The 18,540-nt window shown below is 38.1% G+C and overlaps 1 protein-coding gene across 12 annotated transcripts in view; it reads left to right on the plus strand.

The window, feature by feature from the left end:
• NCKAP5 (NCK associated protein 5) overlaps positions 1 to 18,540 on the plus strand; it is a 1,146,457-nt gene that overhangs the window by 1,070,130 nt on the left and 57,787 nt on the right. For all 12 annotated transcript variants that reach the window (XM_072613277.1, XM_072613276.1, XM_072613278.1 and 9 more), the window contains 2 exons: positions 11,707 to 12,021; positions 14,522 to 14,658. In XM_072613277.1, the coding sequence (XP_072469378.1) occupies positions 11,707 to 12,021; positions 14,522 to 14,658 (452 nt within the window). The remainder of the gene's footprint in view (positions 1 to 11,706; positions 12,022 to 14,521; positions 14,659 to 18,540) is intronic.

Genomic DNA, 18,540 nt, shown 5'->3' on the forward strand with positions numbered 1-18,540 from the left:
TTCCACCTCTGATACCACTTCTGTATAAGCCTGAACAAGTCATTGAACTCCCACGTGTTTGGGGCAATTCATTAGGATTTAACTAGTAAATTATAGGTAAGTTGCCTGTCTTTGTAAGGTGAGGGATGGGAGTTCCATAGATTGACACAATCACAGACCCTTCATATCCTGCTTACAAAGGAGTTGCCTATTTTTAACATGTGTGTATTTTCTAGCATGATCAGTATTCAAAGTAGAGGAGGCTTTAATCCAATTGAATTTAGAGTTTACCCATCCCCATCCATTCTAAAGCTATCACCCACCATACAATTCTTATTTCAACCAGTGGATTGGTTAAATTTCTGATTCTAAGGGTCACTGTAGGCTTTACTCTTCTTTGGTTAATTAGATACATTTATGGAAAAAAATCTAGAATGAAACTGACATTGATATTTTTTTTAAAAGCTTAGTTCTGTAACTTGGCTCCATCCTGCAAATGAAGAGAAGGATGTGCAAATAAAGAATTCTGTTCTACCATCTGTAGTCTTAGGTTCCTCTTGCCAATACCACATGTAACCTAAAGATGTTTATGAACCTACAGAACGATCTTGCAAAAACTTATTTACACAGGAAATCACATTATGAAAGAGAAGAGAGAGCTCATTAGTAATTTGGCATGAATATTGGGGGAAAAACAGTCATCCACAAGAGATTCTCCCTTTGAAGCTAACAGGCTATGCAATATCATCTGTTGCATGCTTTGCTGAAACTTTTTATAGACGTGATATAAGTTTCCAAGTCAAAATATACTTTGAGATTTTAGCGTTCTGGTGTTGCCCTCCTTTTCTTAAGGTCACTAGAGAAAGAACCTATTATTATCGACACAGGTCAACATTTAGCTTCCTCGGGATGGTCAGTGTCTTCTTTGCTTTTGGTTTTTAAATCCACCGAGCATCTAGCTCCATGCTTTAGAGTTGGCAGGAGTTCATTAATGTGGTTGCTTGACTGTCCACCAGGGAAAATTGTAGCCAAGAGTGGTTGCTTAGGAAGGGATCTTGCTAGCACACTAATCACTCTGATGCAGGATCTGGTAGAAGGCTGGGATTCCATCACAGCCTTTGTATCAGTGACCTCCCAGAACTCTCACATCAGGCTGTGAACACTGAAATGCTTTCCAGAAAGCAGGATCACTGAACAAAAGTTTCCCAGAGCTAACTGCAGCATGAAATCATTTTGGAGTACTACTTACATACCTCTATTACAGTTCCTCAGGAGGAGGAAATAGTTCCTTACAATGAGAGATCTTACCTTTTTTTGTCCCCTTCCTATGAAATGTTCTGAAAATACAATTTAATTGATCTTATATAGATCATAAAGAGAGACAGCATGGAATAATAAATAAGGGTGGAGTCATGAAGACTTGAGTTCAGATCCTACCCAACACTTTGTATGTATGCAGATCACAGCTTCACTGAGGTTGCCACAAGAAACTCCCAAGGTTGTAAATTATGAATTACAATCTGCCTCAGAAGAGGGAGTATCCCTACCTTTAGAATCACAGGACCTTGACTTGTCTATATCTTTTTATTAATTATCTGGAAAGTCTAATATTCTTAGTTTAACTTATAAAATTCTTCTAGATAGATGAATTCGTGTATGTAAAAAGCAGCACAGTGTGAATGATTACAGCATTATAAAATAGTTCTGAAGAAGGCTGAGGAGCGATTTGTGACCTGCCTTGCAGACACACAAACACCTTATTAACAGTGATTCTGCTAATTTGGGAATTTGTGATTGTTGATACTCGAGCAAGCCTGAATTGTCCTTTCATGCTATCTTTGAAAGAGAATATTTGCCCAGTGAAATGATAAGGGGAATCCGATTCCCAGAAGCATAGTTAAACCCTTTAACAAAACAGCTTTGTGTAAACCCTACAGCATAGAAAGTGTTTATAAGTTAGTGGGTGCTGCAAATGAAGCAAGCTCACCAAAAACTTTTCATCATTAATTTGTGTTTAGTCGTGTTGTTATTCATTAGTATTCTTTTTCAGGTAGAACGAGCCCTTTTACAAATGAGATGCTAAGGCGGTGAATCTGGTCCGTCATTTCAGTGGTGTCTGATTCTTCAAGACCCCCCTTGGGGTTTTTGTGGCAAAGATAATGGTTCACCATTTCCTTCTCGAGCTTTTTTCGGAGATGCAGAAACTGAGGCAAACAGCGTTAAGTGACGTGTTCAGGGTCACATGGATAGTAAGTGTCTGAGGTTAATTTGAATTCATGAAGATGAGTTTTCCTGATTCCAAGCCCAGTGCTCCATCCTTATGCTACCTACTTGCCTAAAAGTGGTGACCCAGCCTGATCTTTTAATATATGGGGCAGTGTGGCAAGGAATCACTCACTGCCTCTTGCAAGAGCATTCACGAGTAGTGACTGAACACCATTGAAACAACAAAGATAATCCTTCCATGCTACATCAGTTCATGTATGTTATAGTTTTCTAGTTTTATCCTATGTGAGTCAAAGTAAAGACTTTATTTCTATTTAAATATTCTGTAGTCTTTCACTGGTTCAGGAAGAATTTTTTCCACTTATTTTGATTTCCACAGGGGGAACTAGCAGCATGAACTGAAAGGCTGTGTGAATAAACACTCGAAAAAATAGGAAGATGAGTTGCATTCTACCCTACCCCAATTGCCAGTCACAGTCTTGCATCCATCCTAACTTTGCCACCCTTTCATCCCTTGTTGCTTAATTCTACCCTTCTCCGTCCCTTCCCATCTTTGACTTCCCATGGTTTTGCTTCAGCATTAGCCCTTAAAGCAGTTATCTAGCCTAACCAGGCATCTGAAGCTATGAAAACAAAATATTTCACCTTATGCTCTGTTGCCTATATCTCTTTGTAGCTTTTAACTCTCTTAGGTCTGGAAAACCCATCCACGAGGCCATCCTATCCTAAATGGGTAAGTGCCTCACCAGACCCAATAATTCAGGCAGACCTGAGTCATGCTTCATTTCACTCACTACCCTCTAGCAGTTGTCAGGACAGTCTCACCAGCAGCTTTGCCTCTTTTCAACTATCCTCCCTAGTTCTGCAATCGTGATCAAAGCAACTCTTTTATGGAGACAGTCTGTCAATCTACTCCTCTGTGACCTTACTCTCAATTCCTGGTAACATATTAATCAAAAATACTCTGTGCATATTGTCCTCACTTACTGAAATACAAACTTCTTCAGGGCAGCCAAACACTATGCTAAGAACACAGTAAGTGTTTAATAAATGCTTTTTCATCCATCATTCTATGCTTAAGGCAATGACCTTTTTCATTTTTGATAGGGCAGAGTAAGTTGCAAGGGATGAGTCAGTTTGTGAACTGCATTACAGATCTCATTACATCATCACTTCCCCTTAATCAATACTTCTTCCTAAATTCCCTACTGGAGTTGAGGATACCATTGTCCTTCCAGTTCTATAGACTTGGGACAGGAGTATCACTCTCGACTTCTCCTTTTCCTTCACCTCACATACACAATCTTTTTTCTATCTCTGCTATTTCTCTTTCAACTGTTCCCTTCTCTGCTCATACAGCCAACCAGTTCAGGTCCTTATTACCTCTTATCTGAACTATTGTAATAACCTTCAGTTTGTCTCTCTGCCTTGAGTCTCATTCCTCAAATTTCTTCTCCAAACTGCTGCCAAAGGAATTTTCCTAATTTGCAGGTCTGACACTGGTGCCAATCTTTTGCTCAATAAGCTCCAATGGCTCTCTATTAATTTTGGGATCCAGTATTATTTCAGCACTGTTTTATCCTTTAAAATTTCTATTCTATATAGGTTTTATAATACACATGATTATTACAATGAAGTCGAATAGGAATATTACTTATAGATAAGTAAATACATAGATTCTCAAAATTATTTTTTTTTACATTTTTTACCAATGGGAGGAATGATTGAAAGAATTTGGAGAGCTCTGCTATAAGGAACTAACCAGATTGCAGCAAATCCCCCTAGGAGGCAATAGAACATATTTCCAGTAATCTCTAGGTCATCCTATATTTGATACATTTTTTTAAATTTGAGATGGGAGTAGAGATGAGTAACACCACTGGACTGTCTTTGGATAATCCATGTAACTCTTACTTCTGGTGTTGCTCACATGGCTTCTTCTATCCGGAAAAATTCTCTCTACTCATTGATTGTATTCTTACTGGAAAGAAATCTTACAAATTTAATGATTATAGAAGATTTTTATATAATGCCTTAAATTTCAACATCAGAGAATTCATACCAGTGAGAAGCTTTATACAAGTGACTGAGAAAGTCTTTGTCAGTGGTTGCACTAACTCTTGTTGACTGACTGACATCTTATTGTGTGGCAAGACTACTCAGAGTGGAGAAAAACATCACAAATGAAATATAAATTTTCTCTATCCACATCCTACATATTCTTCAGTTCACAGTTCAATGCCAAATTCCTCTATGAATTTTTTTTAAGACTGCTCCAGCTCACAGTGATTTCTCCCTCCTCCAGTCTTCTGAAATTATGTGCGTACTTAGCCATGTTACCTTATATGATTACTTACTGTTTCACGTGTGTATCTCTGATCTCCCCAGTTATACTATAAGCTCCCGGAGGACAGTCCCCATTTCTCATTTCACTGAGAACATGCAACAGCCTTTGCACAAGTAGGTATTCAATAATGGATAAATTTATACATGTAAGTTCAGTCTGTTTTATGGAAGTTCTGGAACTCTGACCATAGGAAGTCGCAGTTTGACAAATCTGAGAACCTTATAATTAGGAGATGACTGGAGATCCCTTCTCACTTTAAAAGAAAAGGTAGTCTGTGCTTGGAATTAACATATGGTCATCTTCCATATTCAATGAGAATCCTCCTTATCCTTCTCTCTTATTCCCTGTTCCCTACCAGTAGAACACGGACAATTTCTGACTGTGGTGAAGAATTTGCATTTCCTGCATCCCCCTTATGACTAAAGTTATACCTGCTATTACACTAGGGTATAGACGAGGGCTTCTTCAGCTTTTACCATTTGCAACCCCTTCCATTTAAGAAGTGCTAGAAATGGCAGTGGTTTTTGGCCAAAGAGCAAAGAGCCAGAACTGGAACAGCTGAGCTGTAAGTGCCTATTATGTACCATGCAGCGGGCTAAGAGTCGGAAATACAAGTACAAGCAAAAATAACAACAATTCTGTAAATGCTATTATTATCTTCCTTCTAGTTAATAAAGTTTAATTGACTTGCCCAAGGTCACATACCTTGTGCGTGTCCAAAGCCAGACTGGTTTTCAAGTCCAGCTTTTTACCTACCATGCCACCTGTGATCAAACTTCTCACTTACCTTTATTACAAAAACTAGTGTTGCATGTCATTCCATCATGCCTAAATTTCTATCTTAGTACCCTAACCAATTCTCCCTATCCCCTTCTCACTAGTCATTCCAAAGATTGCAAATATGTCCATGAACCACAGCCCAAGTGATTGGTCTCCATTGCCTATTTCCAGCCATCTGTGATGCTGTCTGTGTGTTTGCCTGAACTTCTGCCAAATCAGTGCCTACCACTATACCACCATGACACTGTTCTCTGCCTGCCTGATGGATTACTCACTCATTAGTCGCTTTTTGCTGGCTCTCCCTGATATTGACTTTCTATCTGCCTGCATAGCCACCTATTTCCTAGGGCCAAACTTTCTTTAGCCTTTCCACATATATCTAAACTTACTAAAAGCTCCCATTGATAGAGCCTTTCCAAATTTCTGCCCCATCCAGCTGGTTCTATCTAGTCTTCAGGTCTCTGTATCCCCAGTCTAGATTTTTCTCTTACCCACAAATCCCCAGTACTGATAGTTCCTAATCCCAGAGACATATTCATTCCCTGTTAAAGGAGGAATGAATCCTAAGCATGGCTAGTTTAGAGCATGTAGGTAGGAATAAATTAAATACATAAAGTGTCTGCCTGGAATGAGGAATGAAAAGACAGAAAGAGACAGTTTCTGATAATACGTTCTCAAGACAGTTGATGAGGGCTAAAGGTCTAGTCTGTGGCCATGGAGCAGTACAAAACCTACTGACTCATACAGAGACCCAATCCATGACCTTTATTTCACTAGTCCAGTCTCGCCTACTGGGCTTCCCAGCCACAAATATGAGCATATACACTTGGTAAGATTAGGAATTTAATAAAGTTATTCAGGATACAAGAAGGTTTATGATGACTAGAGTTCAGTCCCCCCTCTCCACTTTGGCTACGTGATTATCTTATGACTCCCTCCAATTTCCCAAGAAAAACTGCCTTCAACAGCATAATATCTCACATTTTTTTCAGTTATAATGTTTCTCATGAACTACAAGAATGCTACAACACCTTCAAGAAACTATATAAAGACTGTGTCAGCATTTCCAATATAAGCTCTTATTTCCAGAGATTTATATCTTCAGGAGAAAAAAAAAATTGCACTTGAGGATGAAACTTGGCATATGCAGTCAGAGACTGAGAATGTCTTCCTGTACCTCATATCATAGTTACTTACAGAAGAGTCCTTTCAGCATCAGTAACAAAAGCAGGCGTTAATAGCAGGTTCTCTCTGAGCTTGATGGCAGTGCACGCAATTCTCTGGGAGTCTTTGAATACCAATCATTTCTTTTTGTCTTGTCAGGTACCATTGTAACTATATTGCATGTTTTCTAGTTCAAGAGAGAAGGAATGTTTTAAATGAACGGATTCTAGGAGAGTCTTGTACCCTCAATAGAGGATCAAAATTAGACCAGAATCCTCATTTGCTTCTCTCTGACCATCACGCCTCCCTGAAGCCTTATCCCAATCCGTGAATATGCCCCAGTGACCTTGAGGCACAGGCCACTCTGTTTGCATGCTAGACTTTTGATGCTCTTATACTACCTACTCTCAGAAAAATTACTAGAAATATACCAGCCTAGTTAATTTTCCCTTCTAGGACCTCAATTTTTTCATATGTAAAATGAGAGAGTTGGACTAGATGTTCTTGAAGATCCTTTTGTAGCACAGGTTCTAGAGCTACTCTCTCAAATCCCCATTTGCCCCGGCAGAATGGGTCCTCAGAGGGTAGCTACCTGATTCTCCACTTAGAGTTCTAAGAGACCCCAAGTTGCTGAGGGCTAGATTTTGAAAGTTATAGTTCAGTCTCCCATTGGTGTGCTTTCACTCACTGATTATCAGCCATCCAGACTTAATTCACTTTTTATGGTAAAAAACAAAAACAAAAAAACAACAAAAAACTGTATAACAAAATTCTTCCCCCTCCCCCAAAAAAGTCTATAATACAGTTTCCCATAAGTACATAGAGTCTAGTAAAAAAATGGACTCAAGCTTATAGAGCTCGTTTGACAAAGAAGTGAACTAATAGCTCTTGACTATTGGAAGTCTTTTTTTCTCCATTGTAGAATTCTTTGGGGCACTGTATAGCTTTCTATTGGACTTCCTATAGAGTTCTGAAGCTGTGTGTTCTTCAGTGTGTCCATCTCATTCAATGGAGACACTGCTGCCAGTCATTTCTTGGGATGCTGGGAGAAGCATGATGAGAAGCCTAAATCCTCCATCCTTCCAAAGTTCATAAAGGCTCTCTTTGATCGATGAGAGGGAGGAAGAGATGAGGCTTTGTCTCTTTCCTCTCCCCTCCCCCCAAGCAGTTCTCTCTCAGAGGCTTAACTGGAATGGCACTCTGCTCTAAAATGCAAGATAATCGAATGCTAGGTTTCAAATTGACTTGCTTTTTTATAGAAGACCCACAGGGCATGGCCTAGTTTATGTGCCATTCATTGATTGATTCAGGGGATATCTAGACTTTCTTCACATCTAGTCCATCTCTCTGATCCATTTCAGAATTTTGGATGAACCTCACTCTTATGTCTTACAAAACTAATATTCTGTCATTCCCTGAAACTAATCCCATTGTCAGGCCACTTATGGATTACACACAGAACATGTCATCCATGCCCAGCTAACTGAGAACAGTTTATTCAATATCAGATCATAGGCCAAAACTGGAAAGGATGTTAGAGTTAGTCTAACTGCTTCATTCTATAGATGAGGAACTGAGGCACATGATAGTTTCTTGACTTTTCCACTTTTTCATAGGTAAGCATCAGAGGAAGGATTTAAACCCAGGTTCTCTGACTCTAGAGGCAGTTTTTTTTTTTTTTTACATTGTATGCTTATCTGCCTCCTTCTCCCATAATCTCCTCTGCCTCATTTTATTCACTTCTTATGGGCACTTGAATTTTGGAGAATATGAACTTTAAGGGAGTTCTGCTAAAGATTCCAAGATCCCTAGCTTGGAACTACCACCCCTGCTGAGCTCTTTTCAGGGCTGCTCATCTACATGTAGTATCTACCTGGCACTCAACCCTCAAATGTGGTTCTAAGAAGCTGTAGCATAAGCAGTAGTCACACCCTGGTAAACCATCTCAACAGTTGGACTAAACTAGGTTGAGGGTGACCAGGGTCCTCAAACCCTTTGGTGAGTTAGGGGGATGTCTACTCCAAGCATGTGAATGCTTCCTTAGGTAGAATGGGTGAATAAGGATAGTTTGTTCCAACAGTCAAGAAAGAGGCTGAAGCAGGCATTGTGGAGCACTTCGGTCAGACATCAATGAAGCCAAGGTCATCTGTTGCATTCCAAGTCATCACATCCCCCACTGTTGTAGTAAAGCTCATCTCCTCACTCTCCTGGAGCATACTGTATTCACATAATCCCTAGCCATACATTCCAGCCTTCCATCTTCCCACCTAAGAATGCTTTCTTCCTCCCCCCTCCCACCTCAACTTTCCCTAAGTCCCTTCTATCCTTTAAGACAAGGATACCTTGTCCCACCTTGTCCAGAAGGCCTCACAGATCTTCCTTCCTCCACCTTTTATTTCCATAGCAATTACAGTCTGTGACACGTATTTTAGTACTTAGTTATATTCTGCTTGTGGTGTTCATTGTTATTTTATGTGAGTTAGACTTCCCTTCTTAATTGACTATAAGTGTCTCAAGAGCTAGGGACTAGGTCTTATGCTTCTGTTATATGTCCCAAGGTGCCTAGCACCAGGCTGAGAACATAGTAATTACAAAGCAAACAAATGGTTGATTTTCCATTTTCAATCAATCAACCCACATGCATTTATGTGCCATGTACTGTACTAAAGGCTGGGAATGCAAAAATATGGTTCCCTGCCCCTAAGGAGCTCACATTCATTTTTTTAAATGTCATTTTTTAAATGTCATTCAAGATGATTCAAGTAATACAAATACTAGATTTTCCTAGTTTGCTGATAAAATAAGATGCTTCGTTCAAAGAATTTCTTCTGTCTAGGGTTCATTTTATATGACAGCTAGGTCTTGGAAGCAACTAATCCAGCCACTCAGGACAAAAAAAAAAACAAGTCATCGTTTTGGGATTTAAATTTGTAATTATTTTTTGGATATTATTATATATGTATGTATATGTATAAGTATATAGGTATATGTCTGCTGTATACCTCAACATATATGTATTTCTGTGAATATGACATGTTTGGCAAGGTAAAATAACCATCAATGAAATCTTCTTTTGATGTTTCTTTGTGACATGGAGATGACCCTGGATTGTAATCACACAAACTCAAAAGTCCGATAGAGCTGGAAATCTTCAAGTGCTAGACTAGGGACAAGCTGTATGTTGTTTGAAGGCTGGCCTACTGAAGTTCAGAGAGATTCATAATCATAATAATGTTGCTAATAATAATGCTTTAAGCTTTGCAAAGCACTTTACATATGTTTTCTCACTTGAATCTGATAGCAGCCTTGGGAGGTAGAAGCTTTTATTGTCCCCATTTTACAGATGAGGGAATCAAGGTAGATAGTGGTTAGATAATTTGCCCAGGGTCACATGGCTAGTGAATGTCAGAGGCCAGATTTGAATCAGGGTCCAGCTACTTAAAAGCAGGTTGTTGGGGGGTTTTGTCTGTTTTTGTAACCCCAGTGTTTAGTATAGTGCCTAGTATATAGTAGGTGCTTAATAAAATCTTATTGACTAAAACTGAATCACTTAGCTCCTGGAGCTCTTTTCAGCTGTAACTCTTTTGGGGGGATCTTTTTATTTTGTTTATATTTCAATTTAATTTAATTTCCGTTATATTTTAAGTTCTGAACTGTCTCCCTGCAAAAGCATACTGTGCATGCTTCTGTTACTTCTTTCTGTGGAGGTGGATAGCATCTTCCTTCATAGGTCCTTTTGTTGTTGATTTGAATATTTGTAATACTCAGAATAGTTCCAGGGGTAGGGAACCTATGGCCTCAAAGCCATATGTGGTCTTCTAGGTCCTTGGGTGGAGCTTTTTGATTGAGTCCAAGTTTTACAGAACCTTTTACAGAACCCTTTTAAGGGCATTTGTTCTGGGAAGTTTGGATTCAATCAAAGGGCTGCACTTGAGGACCCAGAGAGTCACATGTGGCCTAGAGGCTGCAGATTCCCCACCCCTGGAAGTCATTCACAATTATTCTTCTCTTGATTCTGCTTGTTTCACTCTTCATTATTTCATGCCAGTCTTTCCATGTTTTTTTTTTCTAAAATCATCCTGCTCACCATTTCTTACAGCATTGACATATTCCATCAGCATCATATACCACAACTTGTTTAACCATTCCCCAGTTGATAGACATCCCCTCAATTTCTAGTTCTTTGCTGCCACAAAGAGAGCTGCTATAAATAGTTTAGAACATGCAGGTTCTTTTGCTTTTTCCCTGATCACCTTGGGAAGCAGACCTAATAGTGGTATTGCTGAGTCAAAAGATATATAACACTTTGGACATAATTCCAGATTGTTCTCCAGAAATGGTTAGGTTGGTTCATAATTCTACAAATGATGTATTCCTGTCCTAATTTTTCCACATCCCCTGCAATATTTGTCATTTTTCCTATCATTTTAGCCAATTTGATAGGTGTGAGATGATATCTCAAAGTTCTTTTAATTTGCATTTCTCTATTTCAACCATAACTCTTAAAGACAACCTACTAGGTAGCTGAGAGGTTATAATCTTCATTGGCTCAGATTGTTATGCCTCCACCTGTGAAATCAATGGATTCTTGAATAGTTAGGGCAAAGTGAAACATGTATACATATATATTTCAAAGAAAAAGGAAGAGTTTGGGGCAAAGCATCATGACATAGGAATTACTTGTCTTGATGAGGCGAATAAAAGAAGGCCAAAGGATGCCATAAATTTGATTATATGATTAATAATCATCTAGGTAAAAAGAATGCAGTTATTTTTATTCATATGTCAAATTAATTTGTATTTACACATAGCTATCATCTCCATTTCAATGATAAGTTTTATCTAATTGGTAGATGTAACAATTTTTCCAAGATCATAAAAGAAGAATACAAAACACTTTATGCTCTCCAATTAATTTTCCTTTTCTGTAGAAAAACTAAGGATCATTAAAAAGTCTTAATTCTTCTGGTTTGGCTTTACTTCCTCAATACTCTTTGAGTGGAAGCTTCCCATAAAGAAATAATTCATGTACATCACAATGGAATTTTCTTTATAACCGAAATTATTTTCTGAATATTAATTATTTTTCTTTCCGGAAAGACTTTCTTCCCAGGTGCCTTTTTCCCCACAACAATCATTTTTGCTGTGTTTCAGCTCCCTGTTTCTTTTTGTCTTGACCTTCCTTATCACACAATTTTGTTTTATTTTAGAGTCTAGCTGCCAGATGAGAACACTGGACAGTGGGATAGGAACCTTCCCACTCCCAGACTCGGGAAATCGTTCCACTGGACGGCATACATGCAAACCAGACACCTCTGTGGAATCAGAACCTTTCCTGTCTCTCCAGGAAACCCTTCCTTCAGCTCCCCCAATCAAAGCCAAAACGCTTGAGCGAGAAGTGCCTTCTGAAGCAAATAGCCAGGGCTCCTTAGAAAGCATCATTGTTCATTCCACATCTGATCCCGTCATGACTGCCAAAGGTATTCGACCTTTTCAAAGTCGCCTCCCCAAACCAGCTTCCTCAGGTAAAAATGCCAATTACCTTTCAAATTAGGTTGCTTTCCTGCCCTGGTGTCTGGTGTTATTAACAGATATACCATAATAATGCACTGGTTGACAAAAATGTAAAATATGTTGCAGAAAAGGTTCCCAGTATGTTTGTCTGAGGTGAACAAGTATGTGACCTAGACCAGACGGAAATGTTGATGCTCAGAAAATTTAGCTATAGTCTAGAAGGTAAAACAAAATGGCTTGCATAAGGTCATGCCAGTTGCTTCTAAGGAAGATACAATCTCTTCTATTAAATAAAAACTTGATAATTGTTCCTACCATACAAGAGTAAAACATTAGATACACAGTATAAACATAGATAGATGGAGAGATGGATGGATAGATAGACAGATAAAGAGACACACATATTTATAGATCTTTACTTACAGAACTGAACTCTGAATATGGAACAGTTTGGGTTCGGGACATAAGTTTAATTCAAATGTTGTTTTCCCTTTAAGTATAAACATATGTCTTCTGACATGTTCTTATCCCGTACAAATATATTTATGTGCCAGATCATAAAAGGTTTGTTTTGATGTAACAGCAGCGATTGTACATTAACTTCAATCGACTGAAACTGGAGCTTCCCCAAAATGTGTAGTTCCATGGAAATTGCAGTCAATTGAAATCAGCTATTATGATTAAAGGCAGGAGTAGTTTAAAGTTCAAAGTTTTTTCATCACACATTATAGATTAAACATATTTATTGCAGTCCAAGGTGACGCTAAATGATTTTTAACTTGTATGGTTTATGATGCATTCCTCACACAAGTAATTGTATCTAGTCAGCAAATGAAGTAGAGTATTAGGTTGAAGAGTTTCACCCATGATTTGGTGATTAAAATGGAACCACAAATACAGGCTGCATCACAAGTTTGTGAGAAATTAGAAGAGAAAGCTTTTAATTATTTATCTCTGAGTAAATTTCACTGCAGTATTCCCTGAACAGAATCTTGCCCATCTACAAGAATGCAAAAACTCCTTCTCTGCTTCACTGCAAACTCTTCTGCTCATTTCAACCCAAAGCCCCACTTAAGAGGGTTTTAATGCATATTATTAAAAAAATAAATGCAGTTAATTATTGGCACAGCTTCCACAGATTCAAAGAAGAAATCTCAGTTATAGATTATGTGCTCCATGCTTGAACAGTCACATGTGTGACCTCAATTCAGCAGTGCACTGTAGACTAGACTCCATGATTAAACACTGTCATTATAACAAATTGAATAGAAACTGCAAGCACTGAATTGCTTCATAAGAAGGGGAGAGCAGGGAGATCGTTCTGATCATCCTGCTAATATTCACTGCACTGGCATTCTAAGGTTTGTGTCTTAATTAAATTGTCATAAGAAGATGTTAAAAAGTGGTATATGGTAGAATGTTAGGTGAACACATTCCCTAGATATTTTCTTCTCACCCATTCCAGCCCTTTCTCTCCACCAAATAAAAATTGCCATTGAATTCCAGAAGCATTGCGGATTATATATGTGTGTGTGTATAAATGTATATGTATATATACATATGGGTGTGTTATTATGAAGGCTCTCTCTTCCTGGTTTGTGTGTTTGCCTTCAGATTGATTTTTATCTTTCCATGTAACAGTATATGAAGTCACTGCACAAATCTTGTGGTTGTATTCAAATCACAATTACTATAACTTCCCCTTACATGCCGATTGTTTCAGAAAGGCCTTTCGTAACCCTTCATCTTGATAGAGGTCAAAAGGGAGGCAGTAAATTTTTTTCATCTGATATTTTCAAGGACAAGAATCCTCAGAGACATTAGCATTGTTGGACAAAAAAGTATAGCTTATTTTAAAAAAAGACATTGAGTTAAAATCCAAAGCTTCTTGGTAGAAGTCTTGGGTTTACTGTTATGGCTTTCAGCAAGCTTCTCTAGGCTTCAGTTTTTGTGAAATGAAGGGTTTGGAAATAATGATGTCTGGGGTTGTTTTCTCTAATGGTATATCTTTCTGTGATATCTTATAGGCTGCTTTAGGATTTTTCAGTGCCTTGAGTTATCACTTTATATTACTTTGTTCATTGTTTTATGTGTCCACATATTGTATTAGCTCCCCTCCCCTAGAGAAGAAGGTAAGTTCCTTGAAGGCAGAGACTATTTCAGCTTTGTCTTTATATCCCCAAAGCCTAGCTTGAAGTAATGGAATCATTATGGGTAGTGGTTATTGTCATACCCTAACTATGCAGAATTTCTAAGAAGTAGAGATACAGTTGATAAAATGCCAGGTATGCCAGCTAATTTTGACAGAATTTTTGTTATGCCTTAACCCAACTCCTTTTCAAAGACATTTGTAAGATGGATGTTGACCTCAATCAATCAGTAAGCTTTCATTAAGTGAGGCAGAACAATGCTAAGTGCTAGGGATACAAAAAGAGGCAAAACAGTAGTCCCGGCCTTCAAGGAGCTTATTGTCTAATGACCTGTAATTTTAATATCAATTTCTTCATTCAGGAATAAATAACTTGCAACGGCAAAATGAAACAGAGTTAAGCCCTCAGACATCATTTGAATATACTGGGAAAACAATGGAAAATGAGACAAATCTCCCTGACTGGAACAGTGACAAAACAGCCAAGACTCAGCAACAGGTAAGATGAAGAGAGAAAATGTTCCTATAACCAGCAAACCTAATGAAAAAATATGGACGCTCTAACAAAAGGTTTTTTAGCCTTTTTTAAAATTATGTGTTTTAGTTTGCAATCATTGTCAGTGTTTCCTTCTCTGGTGATAGCAAGAAGAAATACAAGGATAATAAGCCATCATTTCAGTATCATGCATGCAAATCATATTAACATCTTGGTTTTCTCTAATCTCACTCCAGATAGCCTGGAGAATCTTCACTGTCCTTAAACCAGAAAGGCACAAATTCTTCCCTGAACAGTGTAGGGACTGTGGAAGCTCCAGAGGGTACCACTTACAGGACTGACTTGGTTTCTGTCTTCCTCACTTATGTTTACATCACCTCTTAGAGATAGGTAGGGCAGGCATGGTGTCCCCATTTTGTAGCTGGGAAAACTGAAGCTGGCCCAGCATCAGGTTCTTTGCTTTCATTAAGGTATTAAAAATTTGACAGCTGAGAAGCTACAGGAGCAGACAAGCCAGCCAGCTGCCTTACAAACATCTATAATTGGGGGGGCTTTTGGGGGGAGGCTCTTTCAGTGTATGGGCTTCAGACACATTGTTTACATGAGACAGAGTCCAAAAGAGTGACAGACAGCAGACAGGAGCTAGAGTCACAAATCAAACAATCTTCCTGTGTGCACAGTAAAGAAAGACTGTTCATCTGGCCAAGTTCCCTTCAGCTGTATCTCCACACACATGGAGTTATCACTGTCAATAGCATCTTCTCTGAATCAGAGTATATGGGTGTTTGTGGTTTGGGAGGGAGAGAAGGCTTCTCAGTCATCTCTATGGTCATAGATTATACCTAGCTTGCCAATTTCAGTTCTTAACATAGTTTTATTTTCCGGCTGACTCCTGTCACCTTAGGGTTCAGCATATCCCACTTCTAACCCCCATATTTCTGTATGTAAGGAAGGACAAAAAAAAAATGTTGAGCCAAGAAAAGTGATCAACTGGGTCAATGTTTACTTTTTTGTTCCCAAGGTTAATTAGTATTTTTTTCTTTTTTTTTTTCCTTCTTAAATACCCTTTTGATGTACTAAGAGTCCCTAATGAGGACAGTTAAATAAACAAACTATCAGGCTCAGAGGAGCACGAATAATAGATACTTGGGAGAAGTCGGTCCCTTTAAAGAAATGTTCAGAAGGCTGAGCTGGTGACTAGAGGGACTTCCCATCACCCAGAACAATGGCAGTTTGGGGTTGATAGCTTAATTACTTTACCGGCCATTTCGGTAACCTTGCTAATTGAACATGCTAAGGGAACTTATCTTAAAGCAAATGACCAACTCACCAGTTTTTCTTCTTGAGGAGGAAGGAGAGAGGAGATGGGGTGGGGCATGGAGGGCCATAAGGAATGGAATTTGGAACTCTTTGGACACAGTGACAGGTGAAAAGGAAATTTTCCCATTCTTATGAAATGTTCTACCCCATTTGGATTTATGTGCATAATCTTAACAGTCTTGTTTTACTCATTTAGGACAAAGTATCCAGAGTGGATACTTACTCCACCAGCAGTAGCAGTGACAGTGACAGTGAACCAGATTATGAAAATAATGATTTTGGAACTGGAAGGGAAAAGTTAGGGCATGTGATGCACATGGGGGCCATATGTGGAGCAGCTAATGATACTTGTCATTGAGCTGGATCCTGTTGAACTTCCCTTTGAACTCCATGTTCCCCTTGAGATCTAGTCTGCTAGTGATTGGAGGGATTTGTAGGTGCAAATTGCCTACGAACACCAGTGTATTTTCCCATAACATGCTTTTGACATTATCATTCTATCTGTAAGGAGTTTATTACTGCACGTGGAATTTCCAAAGAAGTCCCCATTTGAGTTATCTCAGTAATAAAGGGATAACTTAGTTCTTAATTACTTACCTTGGTGAGTTAAATCATCCAGTGAACTATGGACAGAGTTTTCTAAACTCTATATTATAGTCATGCTGCTGTGGCTATGGACCTGTTAACCTCCCTTCTACAAATGGCTCTGTTTATGAAGTTGAAACGTCCTCACTATACTTTGCTTTGGGCTGAAATTGGCAAAGAAAATCTTCACTCAGAGACATTAAAAAAATTATAATAGATTCATTTGGCAATTCCTTACAGATATGATGGAGAGGAGAAAGAAAGCTGTCTCAAAATATGATCTGTGTTCCTTTACTTTAAAATACATTAGTGAATCTTGAGAGGTTTTTTTAGTGACATGATAGGCAATAGTTATTATACACCACTCAATTTTTTTCCTAGCTTACCAAATTAAGAATTGGAAAATACAGCTATGATTTTCTTTTTCAAATGAGATGTGACATGTAATTTGAAAGGGAAAAAATAACAACATCTTTCTCATTCATTTCCAATTTACAAGGATTCTGGGTATTTGTAACACCTCAAAGGGAGAACTTAAGTTTATTAGTGGCCCACTAATCCAAAGTCACTACCTTGTTTCTTGTTTCTTGGCATTCATCTGAGGAGTTGTCCTGATAGACTAATCATACAAACAAGCTACACTAATATATAAAAAAAAAAGAATGAAAGATTTCAGAGCAAGCAACATCTCTTAAATCCTGACTTTAGTAAAGTAGTAAGAACTCATGGGACTCACACTGTTTAATTAGGCATTGGAGGTTGAGAACTTTAGGCTTGACCATCCATATTTCTTAATTGTTTGGCTCGTAACTCTACTTATATTTGAAAGCGATTAAAGAAGGGAAACTTTTTTTTCCATCACAAGGCTTTCTTGATAAAGATACAGGACACCTGGGTTGTAGTTCTAATTCTTTCACTAACATATTATGTAATCTTGGGCAAGGTACTGGATCTTACGTTGCTCATCTATAAATTTAGCAGCACTGGAGATGATCTTAAAGGTTCTTTCCAACTCAGACATCCTAGGATTCTATGATAGTCTAACTAAAGGTAGAATGAGACAGAACCCTGAAAATAGTTCCTTGTTTTTCAACTGCTGTGTTCTAAATGTTCTTGGATCTGAAGGCAATTTGAAACTGCCTTGTGAAAGAAAGGAAAACTTGAAAAATTTAGTACCCCAAGATGGAAAATAGTATCAGCACTTGCATAAAGAATATTTAAGTTTCCTCTTAAGAAATAACATAAATGTTCATGTAAAATAGGTTTGATGAAAATAATATATTAATATGGATATTAAATCATGGCCAGAGCACTCCGTTACATATAATAATGAATTTGTTTTTCTTCTCTTTTCTGAAGTAGAGTCAATTTCAGCCAAAGTTTTGAACTTTTTCTTTCATTCTTCCCACTCATACCCTTAACTTTTCCACTTGACCCACCTTTACAAGAGTTTTCTGTTGACCTGTTCTTTCTCCCACTGCAACTGAAATATTTGTCCAGTAGCACTATAGAAACACTCAGTAATTGTGTGATATCACTAAATAGCTTTCTTTTGTTGACAAAGAACAACATCCTGAAAGGAAATCATGTATGAGAAAGGCTGTGTCCATCTTGGACTTAATACCAACACAGTCTTTGCATCTAGTTTAGAGAGTATAGTCCAGAACCATGCTTCGTTATTACAGCTTCCTTGAGCATCTGAGTAGAGTTTCAAGTAAGGATGAGAAGAGTAAAAAAATGCCTAACATAAGGGAACACAAAGTTCATGATATTCCTCTTTCCCTTCCTTCTCTTCACCCAACTTTGAAAACTCATCACATGCTTAGGCCTTCTTCATCCAAAGGGTTGGTATATAAACCCTTCTTTCTGCCAGAAATTTTATTTTAAAACCAAGTCATAAGTATAATGGTAGAAGAATTCCATTGAGAGGAAAAAAATAATAGCCAACATCTATATAATACTGTAAGTCTTACAGAGCTC

The sequence above is a fragment of the Notamacropus eugenii genome, chromosome 5 (assembly GCF_028372415.1).
Source record: "Notamacropus eugenii isolate mMacEug1 chromosome 5, mMacEug1.pri_v2, whole genome shotgun sequence".
Classification (NCBI taxonomy): domain Eukaryota; kingdom Metazoa; phylum Chordata; class Mammalia; order Diprotodontia; family Macropodidae; genus Notamacropus; species Notamacropus eugenii.